Raw genomic sequence first — 25,156 nt, 5'->3', positions numbered from 1 at the left:
AACTATACAACCTTCTATCCCACCAGAGGACAGCACTTTGGAGGTCGAGGCTACAGGAAAAATGCCGGAAACAACCCTGCTACCGGTGAGTGTGCTTCCTGCGGAACAGGTTCGCATTGGCGGCCGTTTAGCGGCCTTCTGAAGGGAGTGAGCACATCTTACTGCGGACGCGTGGGTGTTACAAACCATCCGCGGATTCCATATCGAATTCTACGATCAGCCTTTTCAGGTGAGTGCCCCACCTCCGATGGTGTTCTCAGAGTCTGATGCGTTGTTGATAGACGAAGAGGTCGCGGAACTGCTTCGCAAAGGGGCCATTCGTCGTTCAACACGTCATCCCTCGGGGTTCATCAGCAACCTATTTCTTGTGGACAAGCCCGGCGGAGGCCGGCGTCCAGTTATCAATCTCTAAGAGTTCAACGGGTGGCTGGTGTATCGCCACTTCAAGATGGAAGGGATCCATCTTTTGCGCGATATCCTTCTTTCACTGGATTGGTTGGTGCGGTTGGATTTAAAAGACGCTTATCTGGTAGTTCCCATTCATCCCCCGCACTGCTGTCTCCTGCAGTTTGTCTGGAAAGGACAGGTGTTCGAGTTCGTGGCCCTTCCTTTCGGACTGTCTTCCGCTCCCTGGTGCTTCACGAAAGTGTTGCATCCGGTGGTGGAGTTTTTGCGCGGCCAAGGCATTCGACTCATCGTCTACTTGGACGACATTTTGCTTTTGGACCAATGCCCTCAGAGGTTGCGGGTACAGTTGCAACTGGCAGTGTCCCTTCTGCAGAGGCTGGGATTCATTATCAACGAGGCCAAGTCGGTTCTCGTTCCCTCTCAGCGGATAGAGTTCTTAGGCTTCATTATTGATTCTGTCGAGGCCAACCTCAGTCTACCGGCTCGCAAATTGTCCAAGATCCGGCATGTGTTGCGACAGACGGTGGGGAGGTCCCACAAGTCCTTGAGGCAGATCGCCAGAGTGGTTGGCCTTCTGTCGTCGTCCATCCAGGCTATTTACCCAGGGCCACTTCATTACAGGGCCCTCCAGCGCCTCAAAGCCTTTCACTTGCGCAGAGGTTTGTCTTACGATCAGGTGGTTCCTCTCTCGGAAGAGGTGAAGGAGGAGATTGTGGTAAATATTTGATTTACCGTCTTAATTTCTATGCAGGTAAGTACTTAATCAATAATAACTCAATCGGAAAGAAAAAGGCAGAGTCCGAGGTGTTAGAGTTCTTAGGGGTTTTATTCCTTAAAAAGGAATGGTCATGACTGGATATCTGGTTCTTACCACCACAGGGGTGTAAGAAGGGATAGAGCCATATTTTATTGACAATACATAGCTTATATACTTAAGTTACATTATAGAAACCAATACAGTAGGCGTAACAGCTGAGAGAAACAAGATAAAACACACATGTGATACTGATACGTAATTAGAAGGCGTGAACTAGACGTGAACTAGAGGTGTGTGCGAGAAACGTCACAGGTAGGTGTCATAAGTGGGTGGCAACAATAAGCAGAATCTTGCAATGTCAGCAGAAATCTGAGGCCTGAATGCGCGCGCAGCTGCATGACGTGTGATTGACGTGAAGCTGGAGGGTGCTGGGGACTTGACATTTAAACTAACGGAAAGAGACAGAAGTCTGGCATGTCAGATCAACTTGTGCTTCTATCATATCTGATATCTGATGTTTAGGAACTGAGCTATCTGGGCGGAAAGGTCTCTGGGGCAGAAGCTATTCTATACTGACTGTGAGTGCGTGTATAAGCGCCTAAGTGTCTGCATGAGAAGCGTGGGGGCATGGGCCTTCCATGGGAGCATGGTAACAGAGGCTATGAATTACTTGCAAGAAGACAGTGTGGCCTGGCCCTTTTGCTCTGCAGCTGGGGAATGTTTACTTAAACTAGTAGGCAGGAATGCATTTTCGATGAGCGGACCAGATAATTCGAAGGTTGAAGACAGTCTTGGCAGGCAGCAGGCTGAACTAAGCGCGGTGAGCCGCGCTGGAAGTAAGGCAGAGTTCACAGGTTCAGAGGCAGCCTGGGCTGAGGCTTTCAGAGTCAGAAGGCAGGAAAAAAGGCTCGATGGCAGAATTCAGGGCCTACTTCGCCAGAGCTGAAAAACGTGTAAAGTACACCACAAAAAGAAGTTGGCATGGCATACTTAGAAACGGACTATTCAACCCATTCAGGGTGGGTCTGAAAGAGGACATGTTAACGTTGGACGCAAATGTATTTGCGTCTTCATAGCTGGTACAGGAGGGAAGTTACATGCACTTTAAACTGGTACATGGAGACGGTGGGGTACACGATAGGGAACATAACTTGACCAAAAATTTATATTTCCTCATTCCCTCCTTGTTCCCTACGGACCCTTCATGATATATCGATCCTCATGAATAGATCAGTCTGTTCTTGTAACATCATTTGCTCATCTTTCTTTCTTTGACGGTTTGAGAGGAAACTGGAATGTCCAATACATGATGTGGCACACAGTCCACAAATCGCCGGCCCACACTGTAGGCACAGGCAGCAACTGAATACTATGATAAGGGCAATGCCTAGGAAGGATAGGATCTTCCATCCCCAAGCTGTCAACGTTGTCCAGAACCAACCGGACCAAGTCCAGGTGCCTGGATTCTGATGTATCAAACTTGCAATCTTATGAAGACGTGTAATAGCTTTGTATACAGATGGCGCGTTTTCTGGAATGAAAACATAGCAACTTGACCCGATGACCTTACAAGCTCCACCTCGATCTGCCAAGATGACGTCAATAACAAGACGATTTTGAAGGACAACAATCCGCATAGCAGACTGTTCCTCGGTTAGGTTACCTAGGGCGGAGGCAGTTTCATGTACTACTGCTTCAAGTGTTCTAGTTAATCTACGTATTGCTTTACTGTTTTGGACGGGGCCTACGAAGAAAAAGAATCCTTTATTGAAATCTGTGTATTGCTCCCATGCCATTTCAGTATAGTCGACAATTGGGAGGTCTCTTCGGAATCTACTGTTTACTAGATTTGTATTTCTGTGATAATCAGGAGGAGCCAGGAAAACAGGGGGCAGAAGGAAGGCAATGTAACAGGTACCATCCCAATCTGGAGGTAAACGTATGTATGCGGTATGGCCACAAACAAAGTAGGAATGACGTGTAGCTCGAAATGAGGACCTACCCTCATCAGTGAATTCGACCACAGTAGTACATTTACTATGACCTAAGTGTACTGAACCCTTCTTTCTAACACAAAGATGACCAGTGACTGGTAATACTGACATAGCGGGGAGAACGGGTGCAGCTTCGGACTCAATAGTAAGAATCATAAGGTTAACTGTGTAATTACCTAATCCATATACTTTGTTTTCTAGATCAGTTCCTATTCTAACGGATAGTCCACTTCCATCAGGGTAACAGACGTCGAACAGAACTGAATTCAGGTTTCCCCAAATCCAGCCCCCCTCGCTGGTAACAGCAATATCAGAATCTAAAGAATTGATCAATCTACTCCATGCACCACAGGAGCCATTGTGAGTGAACGGATACGGAAAGAGGGGCAGAACTCCCTTGTATTTCTGATGGGGAGGGAGTCGGCCACATATCCAACAGTTTGTAGCGTTGCTGATCTGATGGGAGTGATGTAACATGCTAATGAATGTGTTGTTGCGCAGCGCAAGTCTGTAAGACAATTCATGAGGCGGTAATGTACTAAAAGAATGTTCAGCAGAAACATTGTAAGCAGATTGTTCACGCTTGAAGAGAGGGTAGTATATGGGGAGCAGTATACTCGCCACAATAATCAAAAGACTTAGAAAAAACATAACCAATAATGTCATTATACAGTGGCTGCGGAGGGATTTGCAATATGCACGTTTCTTGAATTGTCTCTCTCTCTCTCTATCTCGATCTAGGGGATACATGTCAGAAACTATTTAACCGATTCACCTAGGGGAGGACTTAAACAATTAAACTGTCTGACTTGCTAGATCAGAGTTTCAGGCGGTACTCCTCTTGGGGAGTTTTTTCTCGTTCAGGAACTTTAAAGTCACTAGGTTCAATACAGTCTTTGGTGGGGGTGGACGAGTCTGGGTCTGGTTTCAGTTCATTGCACTTTTTAACATGACTCGTATGTATCCACTCCTTTCTGCCTTCCACTTTTATTGCTGTCCTCGTAGTAAGAAGGACGGTCTTCGGCTCCTTCCAGCGGGGCTCCAGCGGACTTCTCCTGTCAAAGTTCCTTATTAAGACGGTGTCGCCAGGACGGACATCATGCGGCTTTACATCAGTGTTGTCAGGGAAGGCTGCGGCAACCTGTGAACGACATGATTGGAGTGCAGACATCAAGGAGGCAAGGTAATCTGTCAGCATATTACAATCGACATCAGTAATTTTCTTAGGCATGGGCGTCCCCCACATATTCGGTGGTCTGCCAAAAACCACTTCGTACGGGGATAGTCCTGATCTCGAATGGGCAACCATTCTCATATAGAATAATGCAACTGGAAGGGCGACTATCCAGTCGACCCCTTTCTCTTTACAAACTTTTGCAAGACGGGTCTTTAATGTCTGATTATGCCTTTCTACAAGGCCTGCGGCTTCGGGATGTCGGACACAATGGAATCTCCACTGGTATCCTAGTAGAAGGGAGACATGCTTCATGAGTTCGGATGAGAACGGCTGTCCGTTATCTGAGTACACGACACGAGGCAAGCCGTATCGTGGGAAGAATTCTCGAACCAGCTGCCTAGCAGTGGTCGGGGCAGTGTAATCTGAGACTGGGTATGCTTCGGTCCAACGGGAGAGTGCACAAACAACTACGAGGACGTATTTGAATCCTCGACAACGGTCCATCTGGATATAATCCATCTGGAGGACTTCAAAAGGGTGATCGGGAGGATGAAATCCACCTTGCTCTACAGGAACGCTTTTACCTGGATTGAACTGACAACAGATCATGCAAGTACGCACTTTCTGTTTTGCTGCTGCTCGTAAGTGTTTGTTGTACCAGAGATTCTGTAAACTGTCTAACATAGCTTTTTCTCCCAGATGTGCAGGACTATGTGCTGTATTTATCATGATTTGAACCATTGAGTCAGGGAGAAACCATATAGATTTTTCCTTCGTGACCCATCCTTGATCTGTCTGAATCCCTCCTAGTTCAGTCCATTTCTTGATTTCATCTGAAGTGGCATGCGTCAGGATATCGATTACATCTAGGGTGGGATCCCTGACTGTCATACACTGTGTCGGTACTATTGTCTTTGTCACATCAGTAGTCTGGGTGTGAGTCAATGCTGTATGTTTGGCTGTCTGGTCTGCCAGGTCATTACCCTGGGAAACAGAATCTGTAACTTTAGTATGTGCTTTACACTTCATGACTGATATGCCTGAAGGCAGATGTATTGCTTCTAACAGTGCTTGAATGAGGGGACCGTGTTGGATCTTGGCCCCGTGAGAGGTCAAGAAACCTCTTTCCTGCCATAGCATGCCGAAGTCGTGTACGACTCCGAACGCATAACGGGAATCAGTGTATATGTTCGGGTTGTCAGCCCATAATACTGCTGACCGGGCTAGTTCTTGTTCATCCATAGAATTGAGTACATGGTACCCTATTCGGTCTCGAAGCCTTTTATCAGTTTCTTGGAACTGATGTTCAGGAGAATTCGGTTTCGTTATGCCAGAGAGAAAAACTCTCTTGCTTTCCGGACGAATGCCTTTCCTAAGGTAAGCTCCCTTACCTACATACGCTATTGTGTCTGTAGTTTTTTCTGGTTCTTCGGGTTCTTCCTCCTCCTCGGAGGAGGCTTTTTCTTTCTCTTTTTCATGTAATTCTATCACTGTTTTTCTTATTCTCTTGTACATACTGGCTATGCAACCCCCTTTATCATGCTTTCCTTCAGATATATTTTGGCCCCACTTGTTGAGTGCATCTAATTCATCCTGTTCTGTCCCAGGCCTGTCTCGTTCTCTGATTAGGCAATTTATAAAAAACGTAGTATATATGCTTGAATGTCAACTTTCTGATGCGCCATGGCATCCTTAATACTTTCAGGGTCTTGCCCAGTCTGGACAAAGTGATATATTCTATCTAGGTGCTCTTTCATTCCTGATAATAACAGTAGGTAATCTGCAGCATGTCGTAAGCGTAGTGATGCTAAAAACATCCTATCGTCTTTACCGGGTACTGGATCGTATCTGCAAACTTGGAGCGGTTCTTTGAGTATGTCGAGACGGGGTGATTGGAGTATAAAAGGATTCTGCATATCCCTAAGGTGTAATCTGTGTGTTGGGGGCGGGGTCTGGTGACCCCCGGTCGCACCTCCTGAGACGGAAGCATGGACATTATTTCTCTGTGGAGTCTGTACCTGTACTTGAACTTGTCTTTTAGTAGGATCAGGTGGAAGCGGTTTCGGTAGATTAATTTTAGGTGCGGGAAGTGGTGGAGGTGGTGGAACAGGGGGAACCTGTCGGGCGGGGGAACCTTGTTGTGGTACTGGCGGAGTACGATCTTGGGGCGGATTACCACCTCCGTCCCTGTCGGTAGGCGGGGCGCGGACAGGTAGATTGGTGTAAGCGGGAGCTACATCCTCTTGGTAGGAATTCAGAAATATGTCTTTAGTGGTCCTGTGAGTTACTTTAGTTGGAACCAATGGTGACGGCACATTTTTCGGTATTTCTGAAGTGGCTTCAGGCGAACCTTCGGCCACAAGATACATGCCATTTACGAGAATGTTTCGTGCACGGTCTATTTGTTCTGATTTTACTCGAATCCCTTCAGTAACTAATTCGTTTTCTTGAGCTTTATCTGATTCTTTAAGTCTGTCTTCTCTACGGAGTGCTTTTTCAGTACGCTTATGTGATTCCTTACGCCAAAATTCTATGGCGTCTTTCTGAGATTGCCTGGCTTTCTTTTTCCATAATGCTTCTTCTACTTTCAGGATGCACTCGGCATCCCATGTTCCGGTAACGGGCCATCTGTGTCTTTCGTCTAGATGCTTAGTATAATCGGCCCATAAATCTAGATACAATATGGCATCTATGCCATGTTTGTGGTACATGAAATTTCCAGGAGTGTCCCTAGGGGGGATAGGAATTTCTTCCTCTAGTATCCCTTTCCTAGTTCCTATCTGCTTTAACTTGTTAAAAAACGGCATTTTGCTTACTTAGTACTGAATGCTCGATCCTTGCTACTTAATTCTGAATACAGCTAGTTACACAAGAACACAATAATGCACATTAAAAACAGTCACTCATACCACGACATTAACCACATGAAAAACATTTAAAAACACATATGACTACCCCCTATACTGGATGTCCTGCTAAACAGCACAGATACACTGCTGAGAACAGTGCAAGAACTGGAATCATCGGATATACTGCTAAACAGTACAGATACACTGTCTAAAACAGTGCAGGAACTGAAATCATCGGATATACTGCTAAACAGTACAGATACACTGTCTAAAACAGTGCAGACCGGACTTGTGTACCCAAACCCGTCTAGATACGTCCCAGCAATGGTACTCACCGGGAAGCACGGAAAACAGAAGGCCTCGGAAAACTCGACTGGACTGGACCGGACTCGACTCGACTCGACACGTGGATACTTCGGAAAACTGGTGGGCCTCTTGACACCTCGGACTTTGCTTCTTTCGGCTAGGCTCTGGTCGGGATCCTCCGCACTCCTCACCGCCTCGTCTGGGTGCTGATTGCAGTCTTCGTCACCTCCGTGGGCCAGAGGGAGATACAGGAAATCCTGCCGGTACGCGTAGGTTCCGTCTAACTGATGGCAGGGGACAGAGTTTGCAACGCACCAACGGCGCGTGGGGTGGGGGAGGGGTCCCTATTCGGGCGCCAGAATAATGTGGTAAATATTTGATTTACCGTCTTAATTTCTATGCAGGTAAGTACTTAATCAATAATAACTCAATCGGAAAGAAAAAGGCAGAGTCCGTGGTGTTAGAGTTCTTAGGGGTTTTATTCCTTAAAAAGGAATGGTCATGACTGGATATCTGGTTCTTACCACCACAGGGGTGTAAGAAGGGATAGAGCCATATTTTATTGACAATACATAGCTTATATACTTAAGTTACATTATAGAAACCAATACAGTAGGCGTAACAGCTGAGAGAAACAAGATAAAACACACACGTGATACTGATACGTAATTAGAAGGCGTGAACTAGACGTGAACTAGAGGTGTGTGCGAGAAACGTCACAGGTAGGTGTCATAAGTGGGTGGCAACAATAAGCAGAATCTTGCAATGTCAGCAGAAATCTGAGGCCTGAATGCGCGCGCAGCTGCATGACGTGTGATTGACGTGAAGCTGGAGGGTGCTGGGGACTTGACATTTAAACTAACGGAAAGAGACAGAAGTCTGGCATGTCAGATCAACTTGTGCTTCTATCATATCTGATATCTGATGTTTAGGAACTGAGCTATCTGGGCGGAAAGGTCTCTGGGGCAGAAGCTATTCTATACTGACTGTGAGTGCGTGTATAAGCGCCTAAGTGTCTGCATGAGAAGCGTGGGGGCATGGGCCTTCCATGGGAGCATGGTAACAGAGGCTATGAATTACTTGCAAGAAGACAGTGTGGCCTGGCCCTTTTGCTCTGCAGCTGGGGAATGTTTACTTAAACTAGTAGGCAGGAATGCATTTTCGAGGAGCGGACCAGATAATTCGAAGGTTGAAGACAGTCTTGGCAGGCAGCAGGCTGAACTAAGCGCGGTGAGCCGCGCTGGAAGTAAGGCAGAGTTCACAGGTTCAGAGGCAGCCTGGGCTGAGGCTTTCAGAGTCAGAAGGCAGGAAAAAAGGCTCGATGGCAGAATTCAGGGCCTACTTCGCCAGAGCTGAAAAACGTGTAAAGTACACCACAAAAAGACGTTGGCATGGCATACTTAGAAACGGACTATTCAACCCATTCAGGGTGGGTCTGAAAGAGGACATGTTAACGTTGGACGCAAATGTATTTGCGTCTGCATAGCTGGTACAGGAGGGAAGTTACATGCACTTTAAACTGGTACATGGAGACGGTGGGGTACACGATAGGGAACATAACTTGACCAAAAATTTATATTTCCTCAAGATGACGTGGTGGCTTTCACACATGGAGGCCTGGAATGGTCGGGCGATTTCTGGTTCAGTCCCAGATATGGTTATCGAATCCGATGCCAGCCGAGCCGGTTGGGGCGCACGCTGCGGAGATTTTTCCACAGGCGGCGCCTGGTCACCGGAGGAGCAGAAGTTGCACATCAACTGTCTGGAACTTTTGGCGGGGTCCTTTGCCGTACGCTGCTGGACCAAAGATTCAGTGCAATCGTGGGTCCTGCTGAAGATGGACAATGTCTCAGCCGTGCGTTATGTCAATCATCTGGGAGGTCCGCGATCTCGTGGGCTAGCAAACCTAGCGAAGGAGTTTTGGACCTATTGCCTGGACAATCATGTGTCAGTGCAAGCAGAGTACTTACCGGGCCAGTCCAACCAGGTGGTGGACTGGCACTCCAGATATCTTCGGGATTTCAGTCAGTGGAAGCTGGATATTCAAGTTTTTCAATGGCTGAACGGCCTTTGGGGTCCTTTTTCGATAGACCTTTTTGCGTCTCGATTGGACCATCAACTTCCGAGATTCTTCAGTTGGAGACCGGATCCGGCGGCGGAAGCCACGGACGCGTTTCTTCAGGACTGGAGCCGGGAGTCTCCTTATGCGTTTCCTCCCTTCTCCATGGTGATACGGGCGGCGGCAGTGACACCGGTCCTAGTGACACCGCTGTGGAGGTCTCAAGTGTGGTTTCCAGTTCTTCTGGAACTTTCTTGGGATTCTCCAATCCTACTCCCCCAGTTTCCTCACCTGCTTCTCAGCCCGGATCAGGAACCTCATTACCTCCTCGTGCAGGGTTCTCTCCACCTCATGGTATGGAGTCTTTCAGGGGACGCTGGTCGCTCCCAGGGCTTTCGCGACCGGCTGAAGGACTTTTGTCAAAAGCCTGGGCTCCCAGTAGGTCGAAGCGCTACAAATCCGCTTGGACTAAGTGGGTACGTTGGTGTCTTCGACGAGACCTGGATCCCTTGGTCGCAGGAGTGGTTCCCATCCTAAATTTCCTAGCTGAATTAGCTATGGCGGGTTTGGTATATCGCACGATTAATGCCATGCGTTCAGCGATTTCCGCTGCGCATTTGCCGGTGGACGGTTCCCCTGTGGGTGAACATCCTTTTGTATGCAGACTTTTACGGGGAATCCGGTTCTCCTTACCACCGGAGCCTCGTTACTCCGTCCTCTGGGACGTGAATGTAGTGTTGAACCTGTTTCTGTCCTGGCAGGCTAATAGATACTTGTCTTTAAAGGAACTGTCGGCCACATTGGCCATGCTTTTATATTTGGTATCCTGCCGCAGAGTGTCAGATGTTCGGGCACTGGATGTGTCCGCACGGGTGTTTTCGCCTTACGATTGGCAGCCGCACGAAATCTGGCTCCAGAACGATTACGTACCCTGCTTTTGTGGATGTTCTGAAATTGTGTGTAGTGCACTGCTTGAAAGCGTATGAGGACATCACTTGGGATCTCCGCCCTCCGGGCGAGCGTCAGTTGTTGATTGCCTTGTGAAAACCACACCATGCAGTCTCTTCCCCCACCATAGCCAGGTGGGTGCGCTGGGTCATGCAGGAAGCAGGCATAGATACTAAACGTTTCGGAGCTCATTCTGCCAGAGGGGCCATGGCCTCTAAGGCTTTTGCAGTAGGTGCACGGTTGGAAGACTTGATGCCGGCGGCGGATTGGTCTTCAGAGTCCACTTTCAAGAAGTTTTACTTCAAACCAGTGGTGGATGTTGCCCGTTTGGTGGTGAGTAAGCTTTAAACTAGCATAATACGAGCCTCCGGTCCTGCCATAGAATCGAAATTTGCCTAGCTAGTGTAACGGCAAGTTTCAATTCTATTAAGGAGACGGAGGCGAGGATTATCCCACCCAGATCGTCCACACGTGACGTCCCACCCGTATTTCAGTAAGTACGTAGGTTTTCCAGTTTTCTGTACTGTTGGATTCATGCCTGAGGTTGCCTCTGCTTCTGTTTGCTGACATGCTTCTTGTTGTACAACGCTGACGCGGTTGTGTTTTTCCACTAGGAAATGACGGTGCCAAGCAGGACCAGTGAAGATGAAGCGTAATTCGCAAAGAAAGAGGAAGGACAGAGAGAGGGGACTTCCTATCTAGGGATAATGGACACTGTGAAGGGACTATCCTCGGGTCCTTGCAAGTTGGATTACTGGGACTTGTAGTTTGTTTCAGAGACATTTGATCTAAATTTATAATACTTGGTGTTTTTTCTCAAGTTTTCTTGAAAAAAGATAATTTTGTTCCGATAAGAGCTTTTCTTGGGCTGCTGTGATTTTGTATTGTTAATAAATGGCGGAGAAAGAAAAGCATAATCCTCGCCTCCGTGTCCTTAATAGAATTGAAACTTACCGTTACACTAGCTAGGCAAATTTCGATTCGATTCGATTCTTACAGATAATGGCTTTACTCCTGTCCTACTCCCTCGTCTTCTTTCTTAACCAGTGAGGCTCCCTTGCCTCCAATAGACTCCTCCCTTTCCTAAATAAAAAGGACCCCGGCCCCCTTGTAGTCCTGTATGTACACAAGCTAGACCAGACGCCTAGTTGTTCCATACTTGGAGGGTCCTTAAGGAAGGTGAGGGAGTGGGACTAGGAGTAATGCCATTATCGGTAAGTAACAGAGGCATTTCCTAGAAACAGACTCCTGAGTCATGAACACCCAAGTTTAACAGAGTGCCCAGAACATATACAGAAATATTTCTATTCCCTCATAGAGGGCAAAACTCTGTGACCCAACACATTATCCAAATGTTCCAACTCAACAATCCAAGTGACAAACAAAAGTGGAAGGAATGGACCAAGTTGCCACCCTACAAATCTCCACCACCAAAGTCCCCTGCAATTCAGCCATTGTTACCGCCATACTGCGTGTAGAGCACCCCTCAACACCCAGGAGAGGCACCACACACTTCACCTCATATTCCAACAAGACCAAGGAACATATCCATCTACTTAAAGTAGTAGTAGATGGCATTTCCCCTTTCTTTGCGGGACCAAAATTCACAAATAATTAATCCTATTTATGAAATGACTTCATTACATCCAATTACCACAGGAAATAGGGCTTCACATCTAAACAGTGCATTTCGCACTCCTTATTTGAGGACCTCTCTTGACAAAAAGCTGGCAGGATAATCTTTTGACCTTGACTGACTTGAAAAGCAGAATTGACTTTATGCATGAATGAGGGGACCGGAACCAAAACAAACCTGTCCTGTCACACCTTAGAGAAAGGCCCTGCCTCACCCAGGTGCCTAGCAGAAGTAATGGCCACCAGAAAACAAGTTTTAACCATACGATTTTCTAATCAACACTCTCAATGGGGTCAAATTGAGGACCAGTCAAAGCCTCCCAACAACTGTATATACAACCGAGGGAAAGAACGTACTGCTCTGGGAAACAATTGCAACAGCCCCTGGAAAATCCTAGACATCAGTCCACCATCATCCTTTAGATTAGTCCAAGATCCACGAAAGGCCTGAATCACCAGCCACTGAACCGTCAAAAGTGGTGACTGACAGACCTATGTTAGCACCATCCTGCAAAAACTGCAACACCAGAAACAGACTGGCAACAGTAGGATGTACTTGTTTCTTCAAACATCTATTTCAAAAGGCCTTCCAATGCCTGGCATAAGAATACAGAGTAGACCTCCATGATGTCTGTAATTTCACTGCCAGCTCCTCAGAAACACCTAGCCCAGCCAGGCTTCTCTTTTCAACCTCCATGCCGTCAAATGCAATTTCCTCAATGATCCTAGGCGAGAGAGCCGGAAAGAATATTGGAGACAGGACCACAGGGAGGTCCCACTCCTGAAGACTGCTCAACAACTCCACATGAGGGAACCAATTGCCTTGAGGCCACCGTGGCACAACCAAAATTACCTGCACCCTCTCCTTCACCCTCACCAGAAATGCCCTGACCAACTGAAAGGGTGGAAGGCATATATCAGAACCAGAGGCCAACGGCAAGTCAACCGGTCCCCTGCCCAAGCCAGAGGACATCTTCCCTCAAACAAAATCTCTGCGCTTTAGCATTCTGTGTAGAAGCAACTAAGTCTAATTATGGAAGACCCATCTCAGCCCCAGAAGATCGAACAGACACGGGTGCAAGGAGAAATCCTTGAAGGATGGAATTTCTCTGTTTAAAAGATCTATCTGGATGTTCTCCTTCCCCCGAATGTACAGAGCACTCCGGGACAGAACATAATCCTCTGCCCACAGAAAAATGTACTGAGCAATCCAGTTCGGGGCCTTAGACCTGGTACCCCCATACCTGTTAATGACCACCAGAGCTGGAAAAGACCGGGAGATCCCCTTTACCAGATGATCCTGCACCATCCACCATAACATATCCTTGGATACGCCATCTGGATATGAACCTGAAGAATGTGTGCCCTGGTGAGCAAAGGGAGAGAATCCAGTTGACCAGCATGTGCAGGTGAGCCCTTGTCCAAGTGACCTGAAACGAAGTTGATGCCAAGTTACCCTGCACCCATAACCAATCCACAGCCTGAGGTGCTTCCTGAGACACCAAAGACCGAACCTCTTACCAACCTCCTTTCTGATAGTCACTTGCCCACTCAGGGTCAGAATACGGGCCCGGCGAACACCATGTCCTGAATGATCCAAAGAAGAGTTCTCCCAATTTATCAAAAAAGTGCCCCAGTAGGACCTACAACACTCTTTTCACATGAACCTCCAACTGTCACGCTCTTTGAGACTGCACCAAGAAATCATCCAAATAGGGTCTATGAACACTCTCTATGCATGCAAAATAGCCATTAGAAGGACGAGAACCTTTATAAACGTCTGGGGCGATGACTTGAGCCCAAAAGGAAGAACACAAAACTGGAAATGCTCCTCCCCTATCGCAAACCTTGAAAACTGCTGCGTGGGTATTATGAGAGCCACGTGCAGGTAGGCATCTTGAAGGTCCATTGCCACCCAAAAATCTCAGTAGCGCACTCCCCCCCTCCTGGACTCCGAGTGTCCTGAGTCCGCTTGGGAGGGAGAGGAACATCCTCCTCTGAGGGAGTCATTGATAGAACGTGCTTACGCTTCTTAACTCTCTTCTCTTCCATGATCAAACATAAATACCCTAAAGAGCAGGGCGTCTTACACAAGGGTAACAAAACCCACTCCTAGACCAATGGGGAATTGCCAACAGTCAATCCATGAGCCAATCACAATCAACACTTTCTCTCAAATATTGTTAAGAAAACTGGGCTCAGATCTGTTCCTTCCAATTTTCTCCTTGAAAAAATGCCTCCGATAACGCGTCCTGCCCTGCAGCGGTGCCGACCTAGAAGCTCAGCCCTAGCCGCAGCAGGACCGGCATCCGCTGGCTGTGCTCCTTCACCAGCCACACTGTCAAATTTAGAACACCGCCAAGCCGGGAGACTGCCGCTCGGCTCCCAGTGGGGATTCAACCAGGAAGTCCCCCAGGCGTTACTGTGAAGAAGGATATAGAGGTAAGTCTCCTGGGAGACACAAAAGAACAAGACAAGGATGGGTTAGGGTTTTATTTTTTTAGGAAGTGAAGAGCCTCTTGGAGGCAATGGAGCCTCATTGGTTACGAAAGAAGGCGAAGGAAGATGCACATTGATGTCATTTCATTTGTCATTAATGATGTAATTGAACATGTCATGAGTGTTGTAATATGTGAGGTCACATAAGCAGTGCATGGCGAGGGCATAAATAAATGTTGATTTTTAGTGTTGTTTTGAATTTAACATGTCACGTATTGACTGACATTTTCACCTAACTATATCATCACTTTACCCTTCGATGTTTTCAGTGACTTTCTAGGTTTCTTTTCACATAAAGGAAGATATTGTTACCATACCAAACTATAACATTATTCTAAAAAAAATGTTCAGGGAAGTTTCAGGGTTATTTTAATGTAAAGTAAGATTTAATATAGTACCCAACTATGCCAGCCCACCTCAACCCAGCTTACTTAAAAGTGAGTGTGTATTCTTCTCTTTGCATGCAGATGTAATCCTTGTGAAAGTATTTCCATTCAGTGCCAGGGAGCTACTAAGGCAATGTACACATTTGGAGACCAGAATTTTTTTTGGCTTGAAATTATTATTTTATTTTTTATTTACACATTGGCTAGGGTCTGGCATCTGCCCCAAAATGAAAGTTAGAGCTAATGCCATGAAAGCATTAATGCCAAAAGGGCAAAAGGGTGACATCCACCAATAGCCCTATTAGCTTGTAAGTATGTTTTCTTTCTCCCTTGTCTTCTGCTTTCCCATTTAAATACCAGCCACTCCCCTGCATACTGCATGTTGCTCCCTTCACCCCCCAGCTCATTGGCTGTTTTCCTCAACCCCTTCCTGTCTTATGTTTTTTTTTCCTTTTTCTATTTTAATTGTGTCCTTCCTATCTGGCCTCCCCCACCTCCCCTACTCTCTGTTGCTAACTTCCCCTATCGACTTCCTGTTGCTCCAGGCCCTTCCAGTCATGTTTCTGTTACTTATCGGTAATCACATTACTCCTAGTCCTACTGTTGCTTATCTCCATTATGCAATGATGCCTTGTGCCTTGTAGACACACCCCTTACCAATATAAAAAGGCACCACCTACTCTAAAATACCTGTACGTACCAAGCCACCGTAGACACAGTTGGCCGGGCCACCGGGAGGGAGAGCAGGCCGTAATGGAGATACACGAGAGTTGGACAATGAGTAGTGTGACAATCAGTAAGTAATATAAACATTACCTCTGCATCTCTCTCGCTTATCTCCATTATGCAATCAGACATACCAATCCAAAGAAAAACCAGGCAACTGTCCAAGCATCACAACAACATGCACAAATGAAGGGCAAACAAACAGGAAAGACAGGCCAGTTTTAACACAGTGGACCGAATCCTGGAGGCACCCTGGCCACAAACACAGGAAAGTAGAAGACCCACAGGACAAGGAGCTGAGAACTCCTGAGCCTGCAAGCCAACACACACATAGCAACCCAAAAACAAAAAGAAGAAAACCAGCAGAGTCAGAAGGCGCAACCCAAACAGATGAAAGAAGCAATGGGGAACACAGGAGAGCCTGCAAAACCAGAGGGAAATTTCCAAGAGGGACATATCCACAGAGGGAAGGATCACCCCACAAAGAACCAGGACCCCAGACCCAGACCAACAAGCTGACCCCAGCACGGGTACCGCAAAGCATCTAAAGGCCAGCTGGAGTGCCAAAGGCAGAGCAACAGAACAGGAACCACGTTCACATGAGCACCCCAAGCCCTAACCAACAGCCATTGTAGAGCACAAGAAGACCAGACAGACCCCCAAAGGGTGCTCGCACAAGAGAGGCGACCAAAGATGAGAGACCAAGGTATCAGCAGCCACCATGACCCTACCGCAAGATGCCAACTACGGAAATGCCCGAGAGGGGACCAGGAAAACGAAACCACAGGGCCACAGTCTCCAACAGAACCAGAAACTCCAGACCCACCATCATTTCCAACAACAGAGGGACCAAAGAAACAGGGCAGGCCAGAGGCACCATAAAACCGGACACCCATCCCACTAAACCAGAAACCTGGAAAATGGCCAACAGAGGGAAGCCACAAAGAGGTCCACAGGCCAAGGAAACTGCAGGGCAACAACTCCCAAGTCAACACCACCTTCCTCAAAATCCACAAACAAAATCGGGGACAGTGTAAACGAGTCACCTGAACAGCCCCCTGGGCAACCCATACCCAGGCGACCACAGTAAACCGCCTACATGGCATGAACCAGAAAGGCCCAGACAGCACAGCGAACCCCCAAAAAACCGCTGAAGACACAGATAAAAGGGGACGCACATGAATGCACGCATGCAAAAAGGAGGCAGCCTCAAAGACCCCAGAGCATACGGCAATCACCCCTCCCTCGATCCAAACCCATCAAGGCACAGGACCAGGGAGGCACTCAAAACAGGAGGGAGAAAGAACAATCACATCCACTAGAGGGAAAGGCAAGCCCCCAGTAGTACAACCCACCGCAACCAACTAGCTACAGGACAGGCGCTCACTGGACAACCTAAACAAGGCGCAGAGCCAAAGGGACCGGCAGCACGGCAGAAAAACCGACGCCAACCCCATCCGGGCAAAAACCGCTCCACATAAGGAAGAGGAATCAGGAACTGCACGCTGGAAAAACCCAGGGGGCCCAGGCAGGCAAGTGAGAAAATGTGCTCAGAGAAGACAAACCGGACCAGGCGGGCAACCAAGCCAGACAACCTAGGAAACCAAACATCCAGGCACCCCTAAGGACAAGGAAAGAAAGGCACCCCCCCTCCCCAAGCGCCTTGATACCATCCGGGTGAGTAGCGCTATACAAATGCCTTGATTGATTGATTGATTGAACATGGGACAGCCACAACTGCCCACGAGCAACAAAAGGAACCAGCATGCCAGGACAGCAGCGGAGGCCATCACAGGTTCCCCATGGACCGAAAGAAGCTGCTGGAACAAGAGGGGACAAGAAGGAAACAAGCAGAACTAACAGGGCCACAGAGCCACCCCCTACCATCCAGAAACTGAAGAAGCAGGAGCTTACCCCACCATGTTACCGAAGAGGGCAAAGCCCAAACCGGACCACAGAAAGCCACAAACCATAGCCCACCTGGTACAGAAGCAGACAGAACAAAAGGGAGAGCACTCAAACCACCGTAGACCAACCAAGAGCAAGGAAGCCCCTCCCACAGACAAAACAGACAGTGATCCGTGGAAGCGACAGGCCAGGAGAGCAGGAGGCAGCCAAGCCTACAGCACCTGGCAATCACAGGCAAACTCCCATCTAAGAATGAACCAGGCCCGATGCTGCTTAACTTCTGAGAACAGACAAGAGCAGGTGCTTTCGGGGTCATATGGCCATAAGACACAGATACCCCCCAACAAGAACTGCAGATGCAACACCCAGGAAGACCACAGGACAAGACAACTGCAGATGGGAAACTGGCACACACACCCCACTGGCACAGCAAGGCAGATCAAGCCATAACCGGAGGACAGCAAATGGCAGACAAGCCACCACTCTCTGGCAAACCACCAGAAAAGCAGGCAAAGAGCTCCAGGACAAGAACCTGCCAACAGGTGGAATCAAGACAGAACAACCAGGCAGGAAGAAGTAACAACGGCACCCACCAAACAGCGCGCTTGAGAAGCCGAAGATCACCGCCGTACCCAAGGGGAAAACCTGACAACAGAGTAGCCCCCAGAGCAGCGTGCAACAGCCCAAACAGACACTGATGCATCAAACGGGGACCCCAGCAGGTGCGCACCCCTCCTCAAAGGCAACCATAACCACAACCCATGGGAAGCCAAAAACAGCAGAAGCTCAGAAACGCAGGCGAAGGGCCGGCACGAGACACTGCCCTGCATCCATCACATGCCACCAGCAGCCAGGGGGGCGCCCCCAGAAAAAGGAGAGCCAGGCCTGCAAGCATGGCACCGCAGGAGCTGAGGCAGGACACAGAGGAAAACTGACAGTCATTGGGAACAGGATAGGCCACAAGTCAGCAAACAACCCAACAACAATACAAACATATAGCACAGCTATACACAGAACAAAAAAGGACGTCCAAACCAGAGGGACAGTTACCAACGGCAAGAAACATCGCCCCCCTTCCGGCAGACCCCCACCTCAGATGCCTATAGGCCCAGCACTCCCACAACAATGGAAAAATGAAGTGCCAAAAAGCCAGCAGCACAAGCACTGAGGTGTCCATCCTGGCACAGCAACTACCAGAGCACTGCTCTGAAGTGCTGCGGCAAGCCCAGGGACAGCCGTAGGATAGGAAGACCTCAAAATCCAGGAACCCTTGCACAGCCGAACCTGCACCTCATACAGAGCACCGCCCGTCACGGGCAGAGAGAACCACGAGGATGCACGGAAGCCGCTGCAGACTAGGCCAGGAGACCAGCACCCACAAGGAAAGAATAGGCCGAAACCCAGAAGAATGTGCCATGCTGCCCAGGAAATTGCCACAGACAAAGGAGATCCGTCAAGACCCGAGGCTAAATGCAGCACGTGTCGGAGCGAGCGCTAGGCACCCACCCAAATAGGCTACAGACACCAAGACCAGAGGCCGACAAACTCCCGTAGGAGCAAGCCTGAACAAATCTTGTGGAAGGACCAGGACTCCCGGCACGAATGCCATGCCCAAGCAAGAGACAGGTGCCAGACCCATGGAGCCACAGGAGAGGTTTGCTTGAGGGTCCACAAATGACAGACATAACAGCACATTAAGAAAATTACACTGACATCCAGAGGGCCAAGAATCCTAGAAGAACACCCAGGTTGGAGAAGGCACTGCAGCCAACCGGCCGTATGAGACCAGGGCAAAGAAGAACTCAAGATGCTGTTGCACCGCTAGCGCCCAACAAATGCACCCCTCACCGGCGCCCCAAAGGGAAACAAGCTGGCGCCAGCCACAAACACTTCCCGAAACAGCGCAGAGAGAGAAGTCGACCCCAGCGCCCCACAGGAGAAAGGCACCGCTGACCTCCGCCAGGAGAAACAAACCATCACAAAGGAGGGAAAAACACCCCGTACCGCGATTAGGCACTGTCCCCCACGTGGGCCACAGGAGAAACACGACCCCACTCCTGGCCACACATCAAAAGGAGAGGGGCAACCACCCCATGCGCCCGACAAGGACCCAGCAGCTCGGGAAATCTCCAAAACCTAGCATCCGTCTACCGCCGCACCACCAACAGGAACAAAGGGGCGCTTTATGGCAACAAGGCACACCCTGCGCATGACATGCTTGCACCTGGACCTCATGCACTGCAATGCGGACTCCAAGCTATGGGTTGCATCAGGGCCATCAAACACCCACATCAACCATGTTGCCTCCACTACCTCGTACATTCTTAAATCCTGAGAATAAATCATGCCCCTGCTGCGGAAGGAAGCACAACAAACTGTAGTCTCTGCCCTCATAATGTCTAGACTAGACTATTGTAATAGTCGATATCTTACAGTCCATAAGGGGTCGATGAACAAGCTACAGATGCTGCAAAATGTGGCAGCCAGACTTTTAACAGCTACACCTAAATACAACTTCACTGGCTAACTGTCAGTAAACGCACCCAATTTAAGTCCCTGTGCCTGGTATTTAAAGCTCTTTATGGCATTGGACCAGAATTTTTACAACGCCTTACCTGGTATAATGCCTAAGAGAGCACTACGGTCAGCTGGACAAAAATTTATTAGCACCTCTCGAGTAAAAAAAGCTAATTGGGGCGGAAGGAGTTTCACGATCAATGCGGCAAAGTCGTGGAACTCTCTACCGATGAACATCAGAAATATTCCTAACCTCCTGCCTTTCGGAGAGGCATTAAAAATTTGGCTTTTCTCTAGTTAACTGGATGTCTCTACGCCCAGCTTATTGTAGGTCTTCTCACAGCGCCAGGACACCTTGGGGTATCAGCCTGCACTCTATAAATACAAATAACATTAACATTAACACAGACAACCAATAGAGAGCTGCTGCCACACAGACATACACACTCACCGGCCGGAGAAATGCACAGTAAACCTCTGGCCAGCAGAAACTAGACCCGGCAACAGGCCACACCCACCTCGACCGGAGGAAGGCACCGCCGTCCTCCGGCAAGGAAGAAAAACAGGGAAGAGTGGGCGACACAGCAGGAACAACACAGTCCCTGCACACACCCACAAGCCGGCCGGAGGTAATAATTGCAGACTTCCGTCCCGGCAAGAAAAGGGAACGAGGGAGGAGCCCCAACCCAACACCTACAGTCAGGCATGCTCCCCCTCTACCTGAACAACATCTTCCCCCTCAGTACGCCAGAGAAGAACGCGTAAGCCAGTCCCCACAACCGCCGGCACCGCGCTGCAGGAAACCAAGCTGCCATGAATGTTGGAGCACACAGAAAGCACGTGCCCAACCTAACCCAGAACAATCACTGCAACATAGCAGCAGTAAGCCACACGCCACCCTGCGCAGTGAAGAGGCAGCAACTGTCTCTGCCAACCTAATAAACTCACGCTGCACCCACCCTGCCATGTATACAGACATAAAACAAGCATGTGCAATGTAATAAGTGTCGCATTTACGCAAGTTGGAGCTATGAGCATTGTAAATGGTAATGCCTTTTATCAATGTTTTTAAAAATAAAACATAAATAAAAGGCATTGTTATTTATAATGCCAGTAGCTCAAATTTGCGTAAATGCGAGACCTATTGCACTTGAAATGCGGGCACTGAAGGGTTAACCCTGTTGCAGGTCTTCTCCTCCTTTTACTTTTGTTGCATGGGCTGTCCAAAAGCCCATTTACAAAATCAGGTTAAGAACTCCCAGTTGTCCTGACAGAGCATCAAAAAGCCAGTTACAGGCATACAACTCCCAGCTTCGATAAACTATAAAATACTCATTTTAGTGATATGGCATGAGAAGTTTAGGCATCTCGCAGCCTAACAATTTTCTGGCGATTTGAGCACATAAAGTATATGAGCATAAAGCAGTTTGTAGATAGATTGGCCAAACAGCAAAATTTTCACTTGCACGAAAAACAAAAACAAAAAAAACTTTAAGTTCTGCTAAAATAGAGTTTCAGTTTGATACAAATATATACAAATTATGGATCAGAAGAGAGCCGCCAGCCAATTCTTCCTAACCATGCATTAAAGGTGTATTGTATCGAAATGACGCTTTAGTGTTCTGCCTCCTCTGAGTTCAAAACATATAGTAGCAACTTAAACTGTGCGCCACTTCACGGCGCTGTATAGGAACTAGTGACATTCTTTTAAATGTACATGCACTGGAGAACTCAAATTGGTTGGAAGGGGTTGTATACTGTCAAAGGGACCTGAATTCCTAACTCCTGAACACTGGACTCATTAGGCATGACGGTAGGCGACTATTGCATTGGTCATTAACATCACTAGGTAAGTGATTCTCCGTGCAATGCCCACAACACAAATACTATAGCCAATCCCTAAAGCACTTCCTGAGGCAGATTCTAGAAGTCTGCATTTCCTGCCAAGTGGCACCGATGCATTTTCCTGCCCTTGGTGCGGATTAACAAGGTGCACTCTAGCGTCTGTGACGGAGCAGGCATGCAGAGTCCTCGGAGGGATCCTTTGCCTTCAAAGCCCCCTCTTCTGCTCTGCATATGGTGGCGCCCTCCTCTCCCACGGCCGGCCCTCGCATCCCCCATTTCCATATTCAACAGATGGAAGCCCCGCATGAGCTACGCACCTCGAAGGTAGTCGCGGCAATTCCACATGGTGTAAAACGCTCCGCGGCTTTAGGGTCCACGAGTGTTGAGAAACCAAGGGAGCGGGTGAAACAGACCCTCCAACTACATCATAGCAATCTCCAACTAAAGGAGGAAACTTCAGTTACCGAGCAGAGTTCTCGCCTCCCTTGGCAGGTTCAGGCCGACATTGTCAAGGCAACTGAAGTGTGAAAAGTCCCCCTTTTTGTAATAAAATAGAAACAAAGATTGCAGCTGGCACTTTCCATAATGAAGCTTAATCAGTATGCGGCTGATTAGGGCTTTATGCAAATTTCCCCTTGTTAGCAAGGCAGGCAGCACTTTGAAGTCCATGAGCAAATCATTTGCAGAGCACACTGAAAGCGCACCAGAAACAGAAAATTATCTCCAGAGCGCCGTCAGGTAGCACAAACAAATCTAAAATTTCATTACATAAACATCACACTTTAGCCAAACGCACAGCCTATACGAAAAGAATGCTAAGAAAAAAGTGTGGACACTTATTATGAAACCTCCGTGTCACGCCACCAGTGGAAGATCCAGTCCACGTGGACATGGAAAAAAGTGGACAGAATGGTAACCAGGAGGGATTAAAAAGCCTCCTGAGCAATCGTAACACGACGTTTAGCATAATAGGGGACCCAAAATGAGGCGCACCAATAAGAAACACAGGCGAAGGAGAAAGCGAACTTCTGTAACCGTATTGATTCCAAGAAGCCCTCGCATGGCAAGGGCAGCGCTTGCGGCTGCTAACGGCAGGCGAGACCTAAAGGAAGGAATTGTGGACGGGCGGCACCCTTTTATATTGGTGGGGGCGGTGTCTACGAGGCACAGGGGCCTCATTGCGTAATGGAGATAAGGGAGAGGGCTTTGGAGGTAATGAACGTTGCAGTCTTTAAAAAAACAGAACACATTTGACAAGCAGCTGGCATTTGCTGCCAGGAGGCTGTGTTTTTCTAAAAAATGCTTTTTGGCACAGTGAAATCATTTGTTATTTGTGGCTCTAAGACTTGCACTTACCATCTTGGAATGGTAAATTTAAAAAACAAGAGATATGCCGTGCTATGCCTAATGCATGCGCATGTGGGGAAACGCTTGGCATGTATACATCATTAACATCATGAGGCAAAGGGCATGAATGTGGACAAGTCATTGTGTCATCAAATTATTTTCTCATGTCTGGCGTACTATATATGACCTTTAACTTGAGTTGCGAGTTGTGGAATAAGCAGTTATTGCTGTTACATACCAAATTAACTGATCCTCTTCTGTTTGAAGTGCTTTGGACATTTCTTGAACTTATTACAACATAAGATTCTTATGAAATAGTGTGATTGTATTTACTTTTAAATACATAATTCAATTTCTTTTTTAGCATATATGGAAGCATTGAATATGCTGAAGACAGGGCAACTGTTTTTCATTCCAACTACCTTTCTGCAGTTGCCAGGTCTGAGATCCGAGATATGGTGGCTTTAGGGCACTTTATTCTTCCACCTGCATGTTTACAAAAAGGTATGAGTTGTAAGGCACTTATGTATTTAAATAAATGGAATCTCTTAAATAATACGTTATCCCATTTAGTGCGCAATGTAGAATAATTGAACTTGTATGGTTCCAAATGTACTGAAATCGTATATGGATTCACAATAAATTCACAATTAATAGGATGCAAATCAAATGTATAGTTTTGCCATGTAAAACACATCAGGCAATAGTGTATTCTGACTGTGGGCACAAAGTTCGACTTCAGCAGATAGCAGCCCATAACGAATCCACAGATATATATTGTGATGCCATTTTTTTTTTTTACCTTTATTTATGTAGCAATTAGGCACAGTACATCACTTACATTTGAAACACAGACATACATGGTACAGATCTACAATGGCTGGACAATACTGGGTGACTTTTCTAGCGGGCTAGGCATGACTGTCAATTCTCATTAGCACCTCAATATTCCCAATGCGCAAAGTGCAGTAATACATCCATCCTGAGAAACAAGTAGGGGCCAGCAATTATAACAATGATGTCATACTTGGTGCAACAGGTGTCATAGCAGATCACTTAGTCCACGTGATATCATCAGGTCATTAGGGAACACAAAACAGTCCTCAGCGGGCCCTCCTGCACATTCAGATCGGAAGCAACCCATGTCGCAGCAGGGCAGGCAAAGCCCCCTAATCTCCATTATATGAAGGGCCCAGTCGCATATCCCAATGGTGTGTATAGATCGCAGTGTAGTACACCCAGCTATGTTTGGTATGTGGATCAGTCAATGTGCTTGAGTATGAACCATTTTACCCTCTTAAAGCGCCGGCAAGGGGTAGCCCATTTGCGCCCTGAACTACAACGTCTCAGGAACCTTCATCTCGCGGCTGCGCAGTGCCAGTATCACCCCTAGCGATCTCAGTACAGCCGTATAACAGTAATAGGACTACTCCCGAGGCCCGTCAGCATTACGGGCGGAGCCCCGCCCACATCGCCAGTGGTCTGCAACCCAATTCTTAGACAGCTCCCTGATCAGGACCCTCCTCTCAGACTATCATCATCAGAGCTTCCAATCTGGTTCGCTTGAGACAGCCAATAGAGCTGTAGCGGACCCCAGATATCCTTAGGCCGACAGCGCAGAGGCATAAGCTCAGCATAGATATTGTGTTGTTCCTGACAGTACGTCATATCATCAATCCACTCCTTAAACTTCGGAGCCCTGCCCCTCCCCCATCTGCAAGCCACTCTCCTTTTTGCCAATAAGAGCGCAACATCCACAAATCTACGAGATGCTTTAGGAATATCTTTAGTATAC

General features: G+C 47.8%; 1 protein-coding gene across 2 annotated transcripts in view; it reads left to right on the top strand.

The window, feature by feature from the left end:
• Positions 1-25,156, top strand: part of TERB2 (telomere repeat binding bouquet formation protein 2) — a 714,733-nt gene that overhangs the window by 149,822 nt on the left and 539,755 nt on the right. For both annotated transcript variants that reach the window (XM_086959187.1, XM_086959188.1), the window contains exon 3: positions 23,726-23,865. In XM_086959187.1, the coding sequence (XP_086815313.1) occupies positions 23,726-23,865 (140 nt within the window). The remainder of the gene's footprint in view (positions 1-23,725; positions 23,866-25,156) is intronic.

Source organism: Lissotriton vulgaris, chromosome 2_2, assembly GCF_964263255.1.
Source record: "Lissotriton vulgaris chromosome 2_2, aLisVul1.2, whole genome shotgun sequence".
In the NCBI taxonomy this organism is placed as follows: Eukaryota; Metazoa; Chordata; class Amphibia; order Caudata; family Salamandridae; genus Lissotriton; species Lissotriton vulgaris.
The sequence above is the reverse complement of the archived record's forward strand: the minus strand, read 5'-3'. Positions and strand labels throughout refer to the sequence as shown.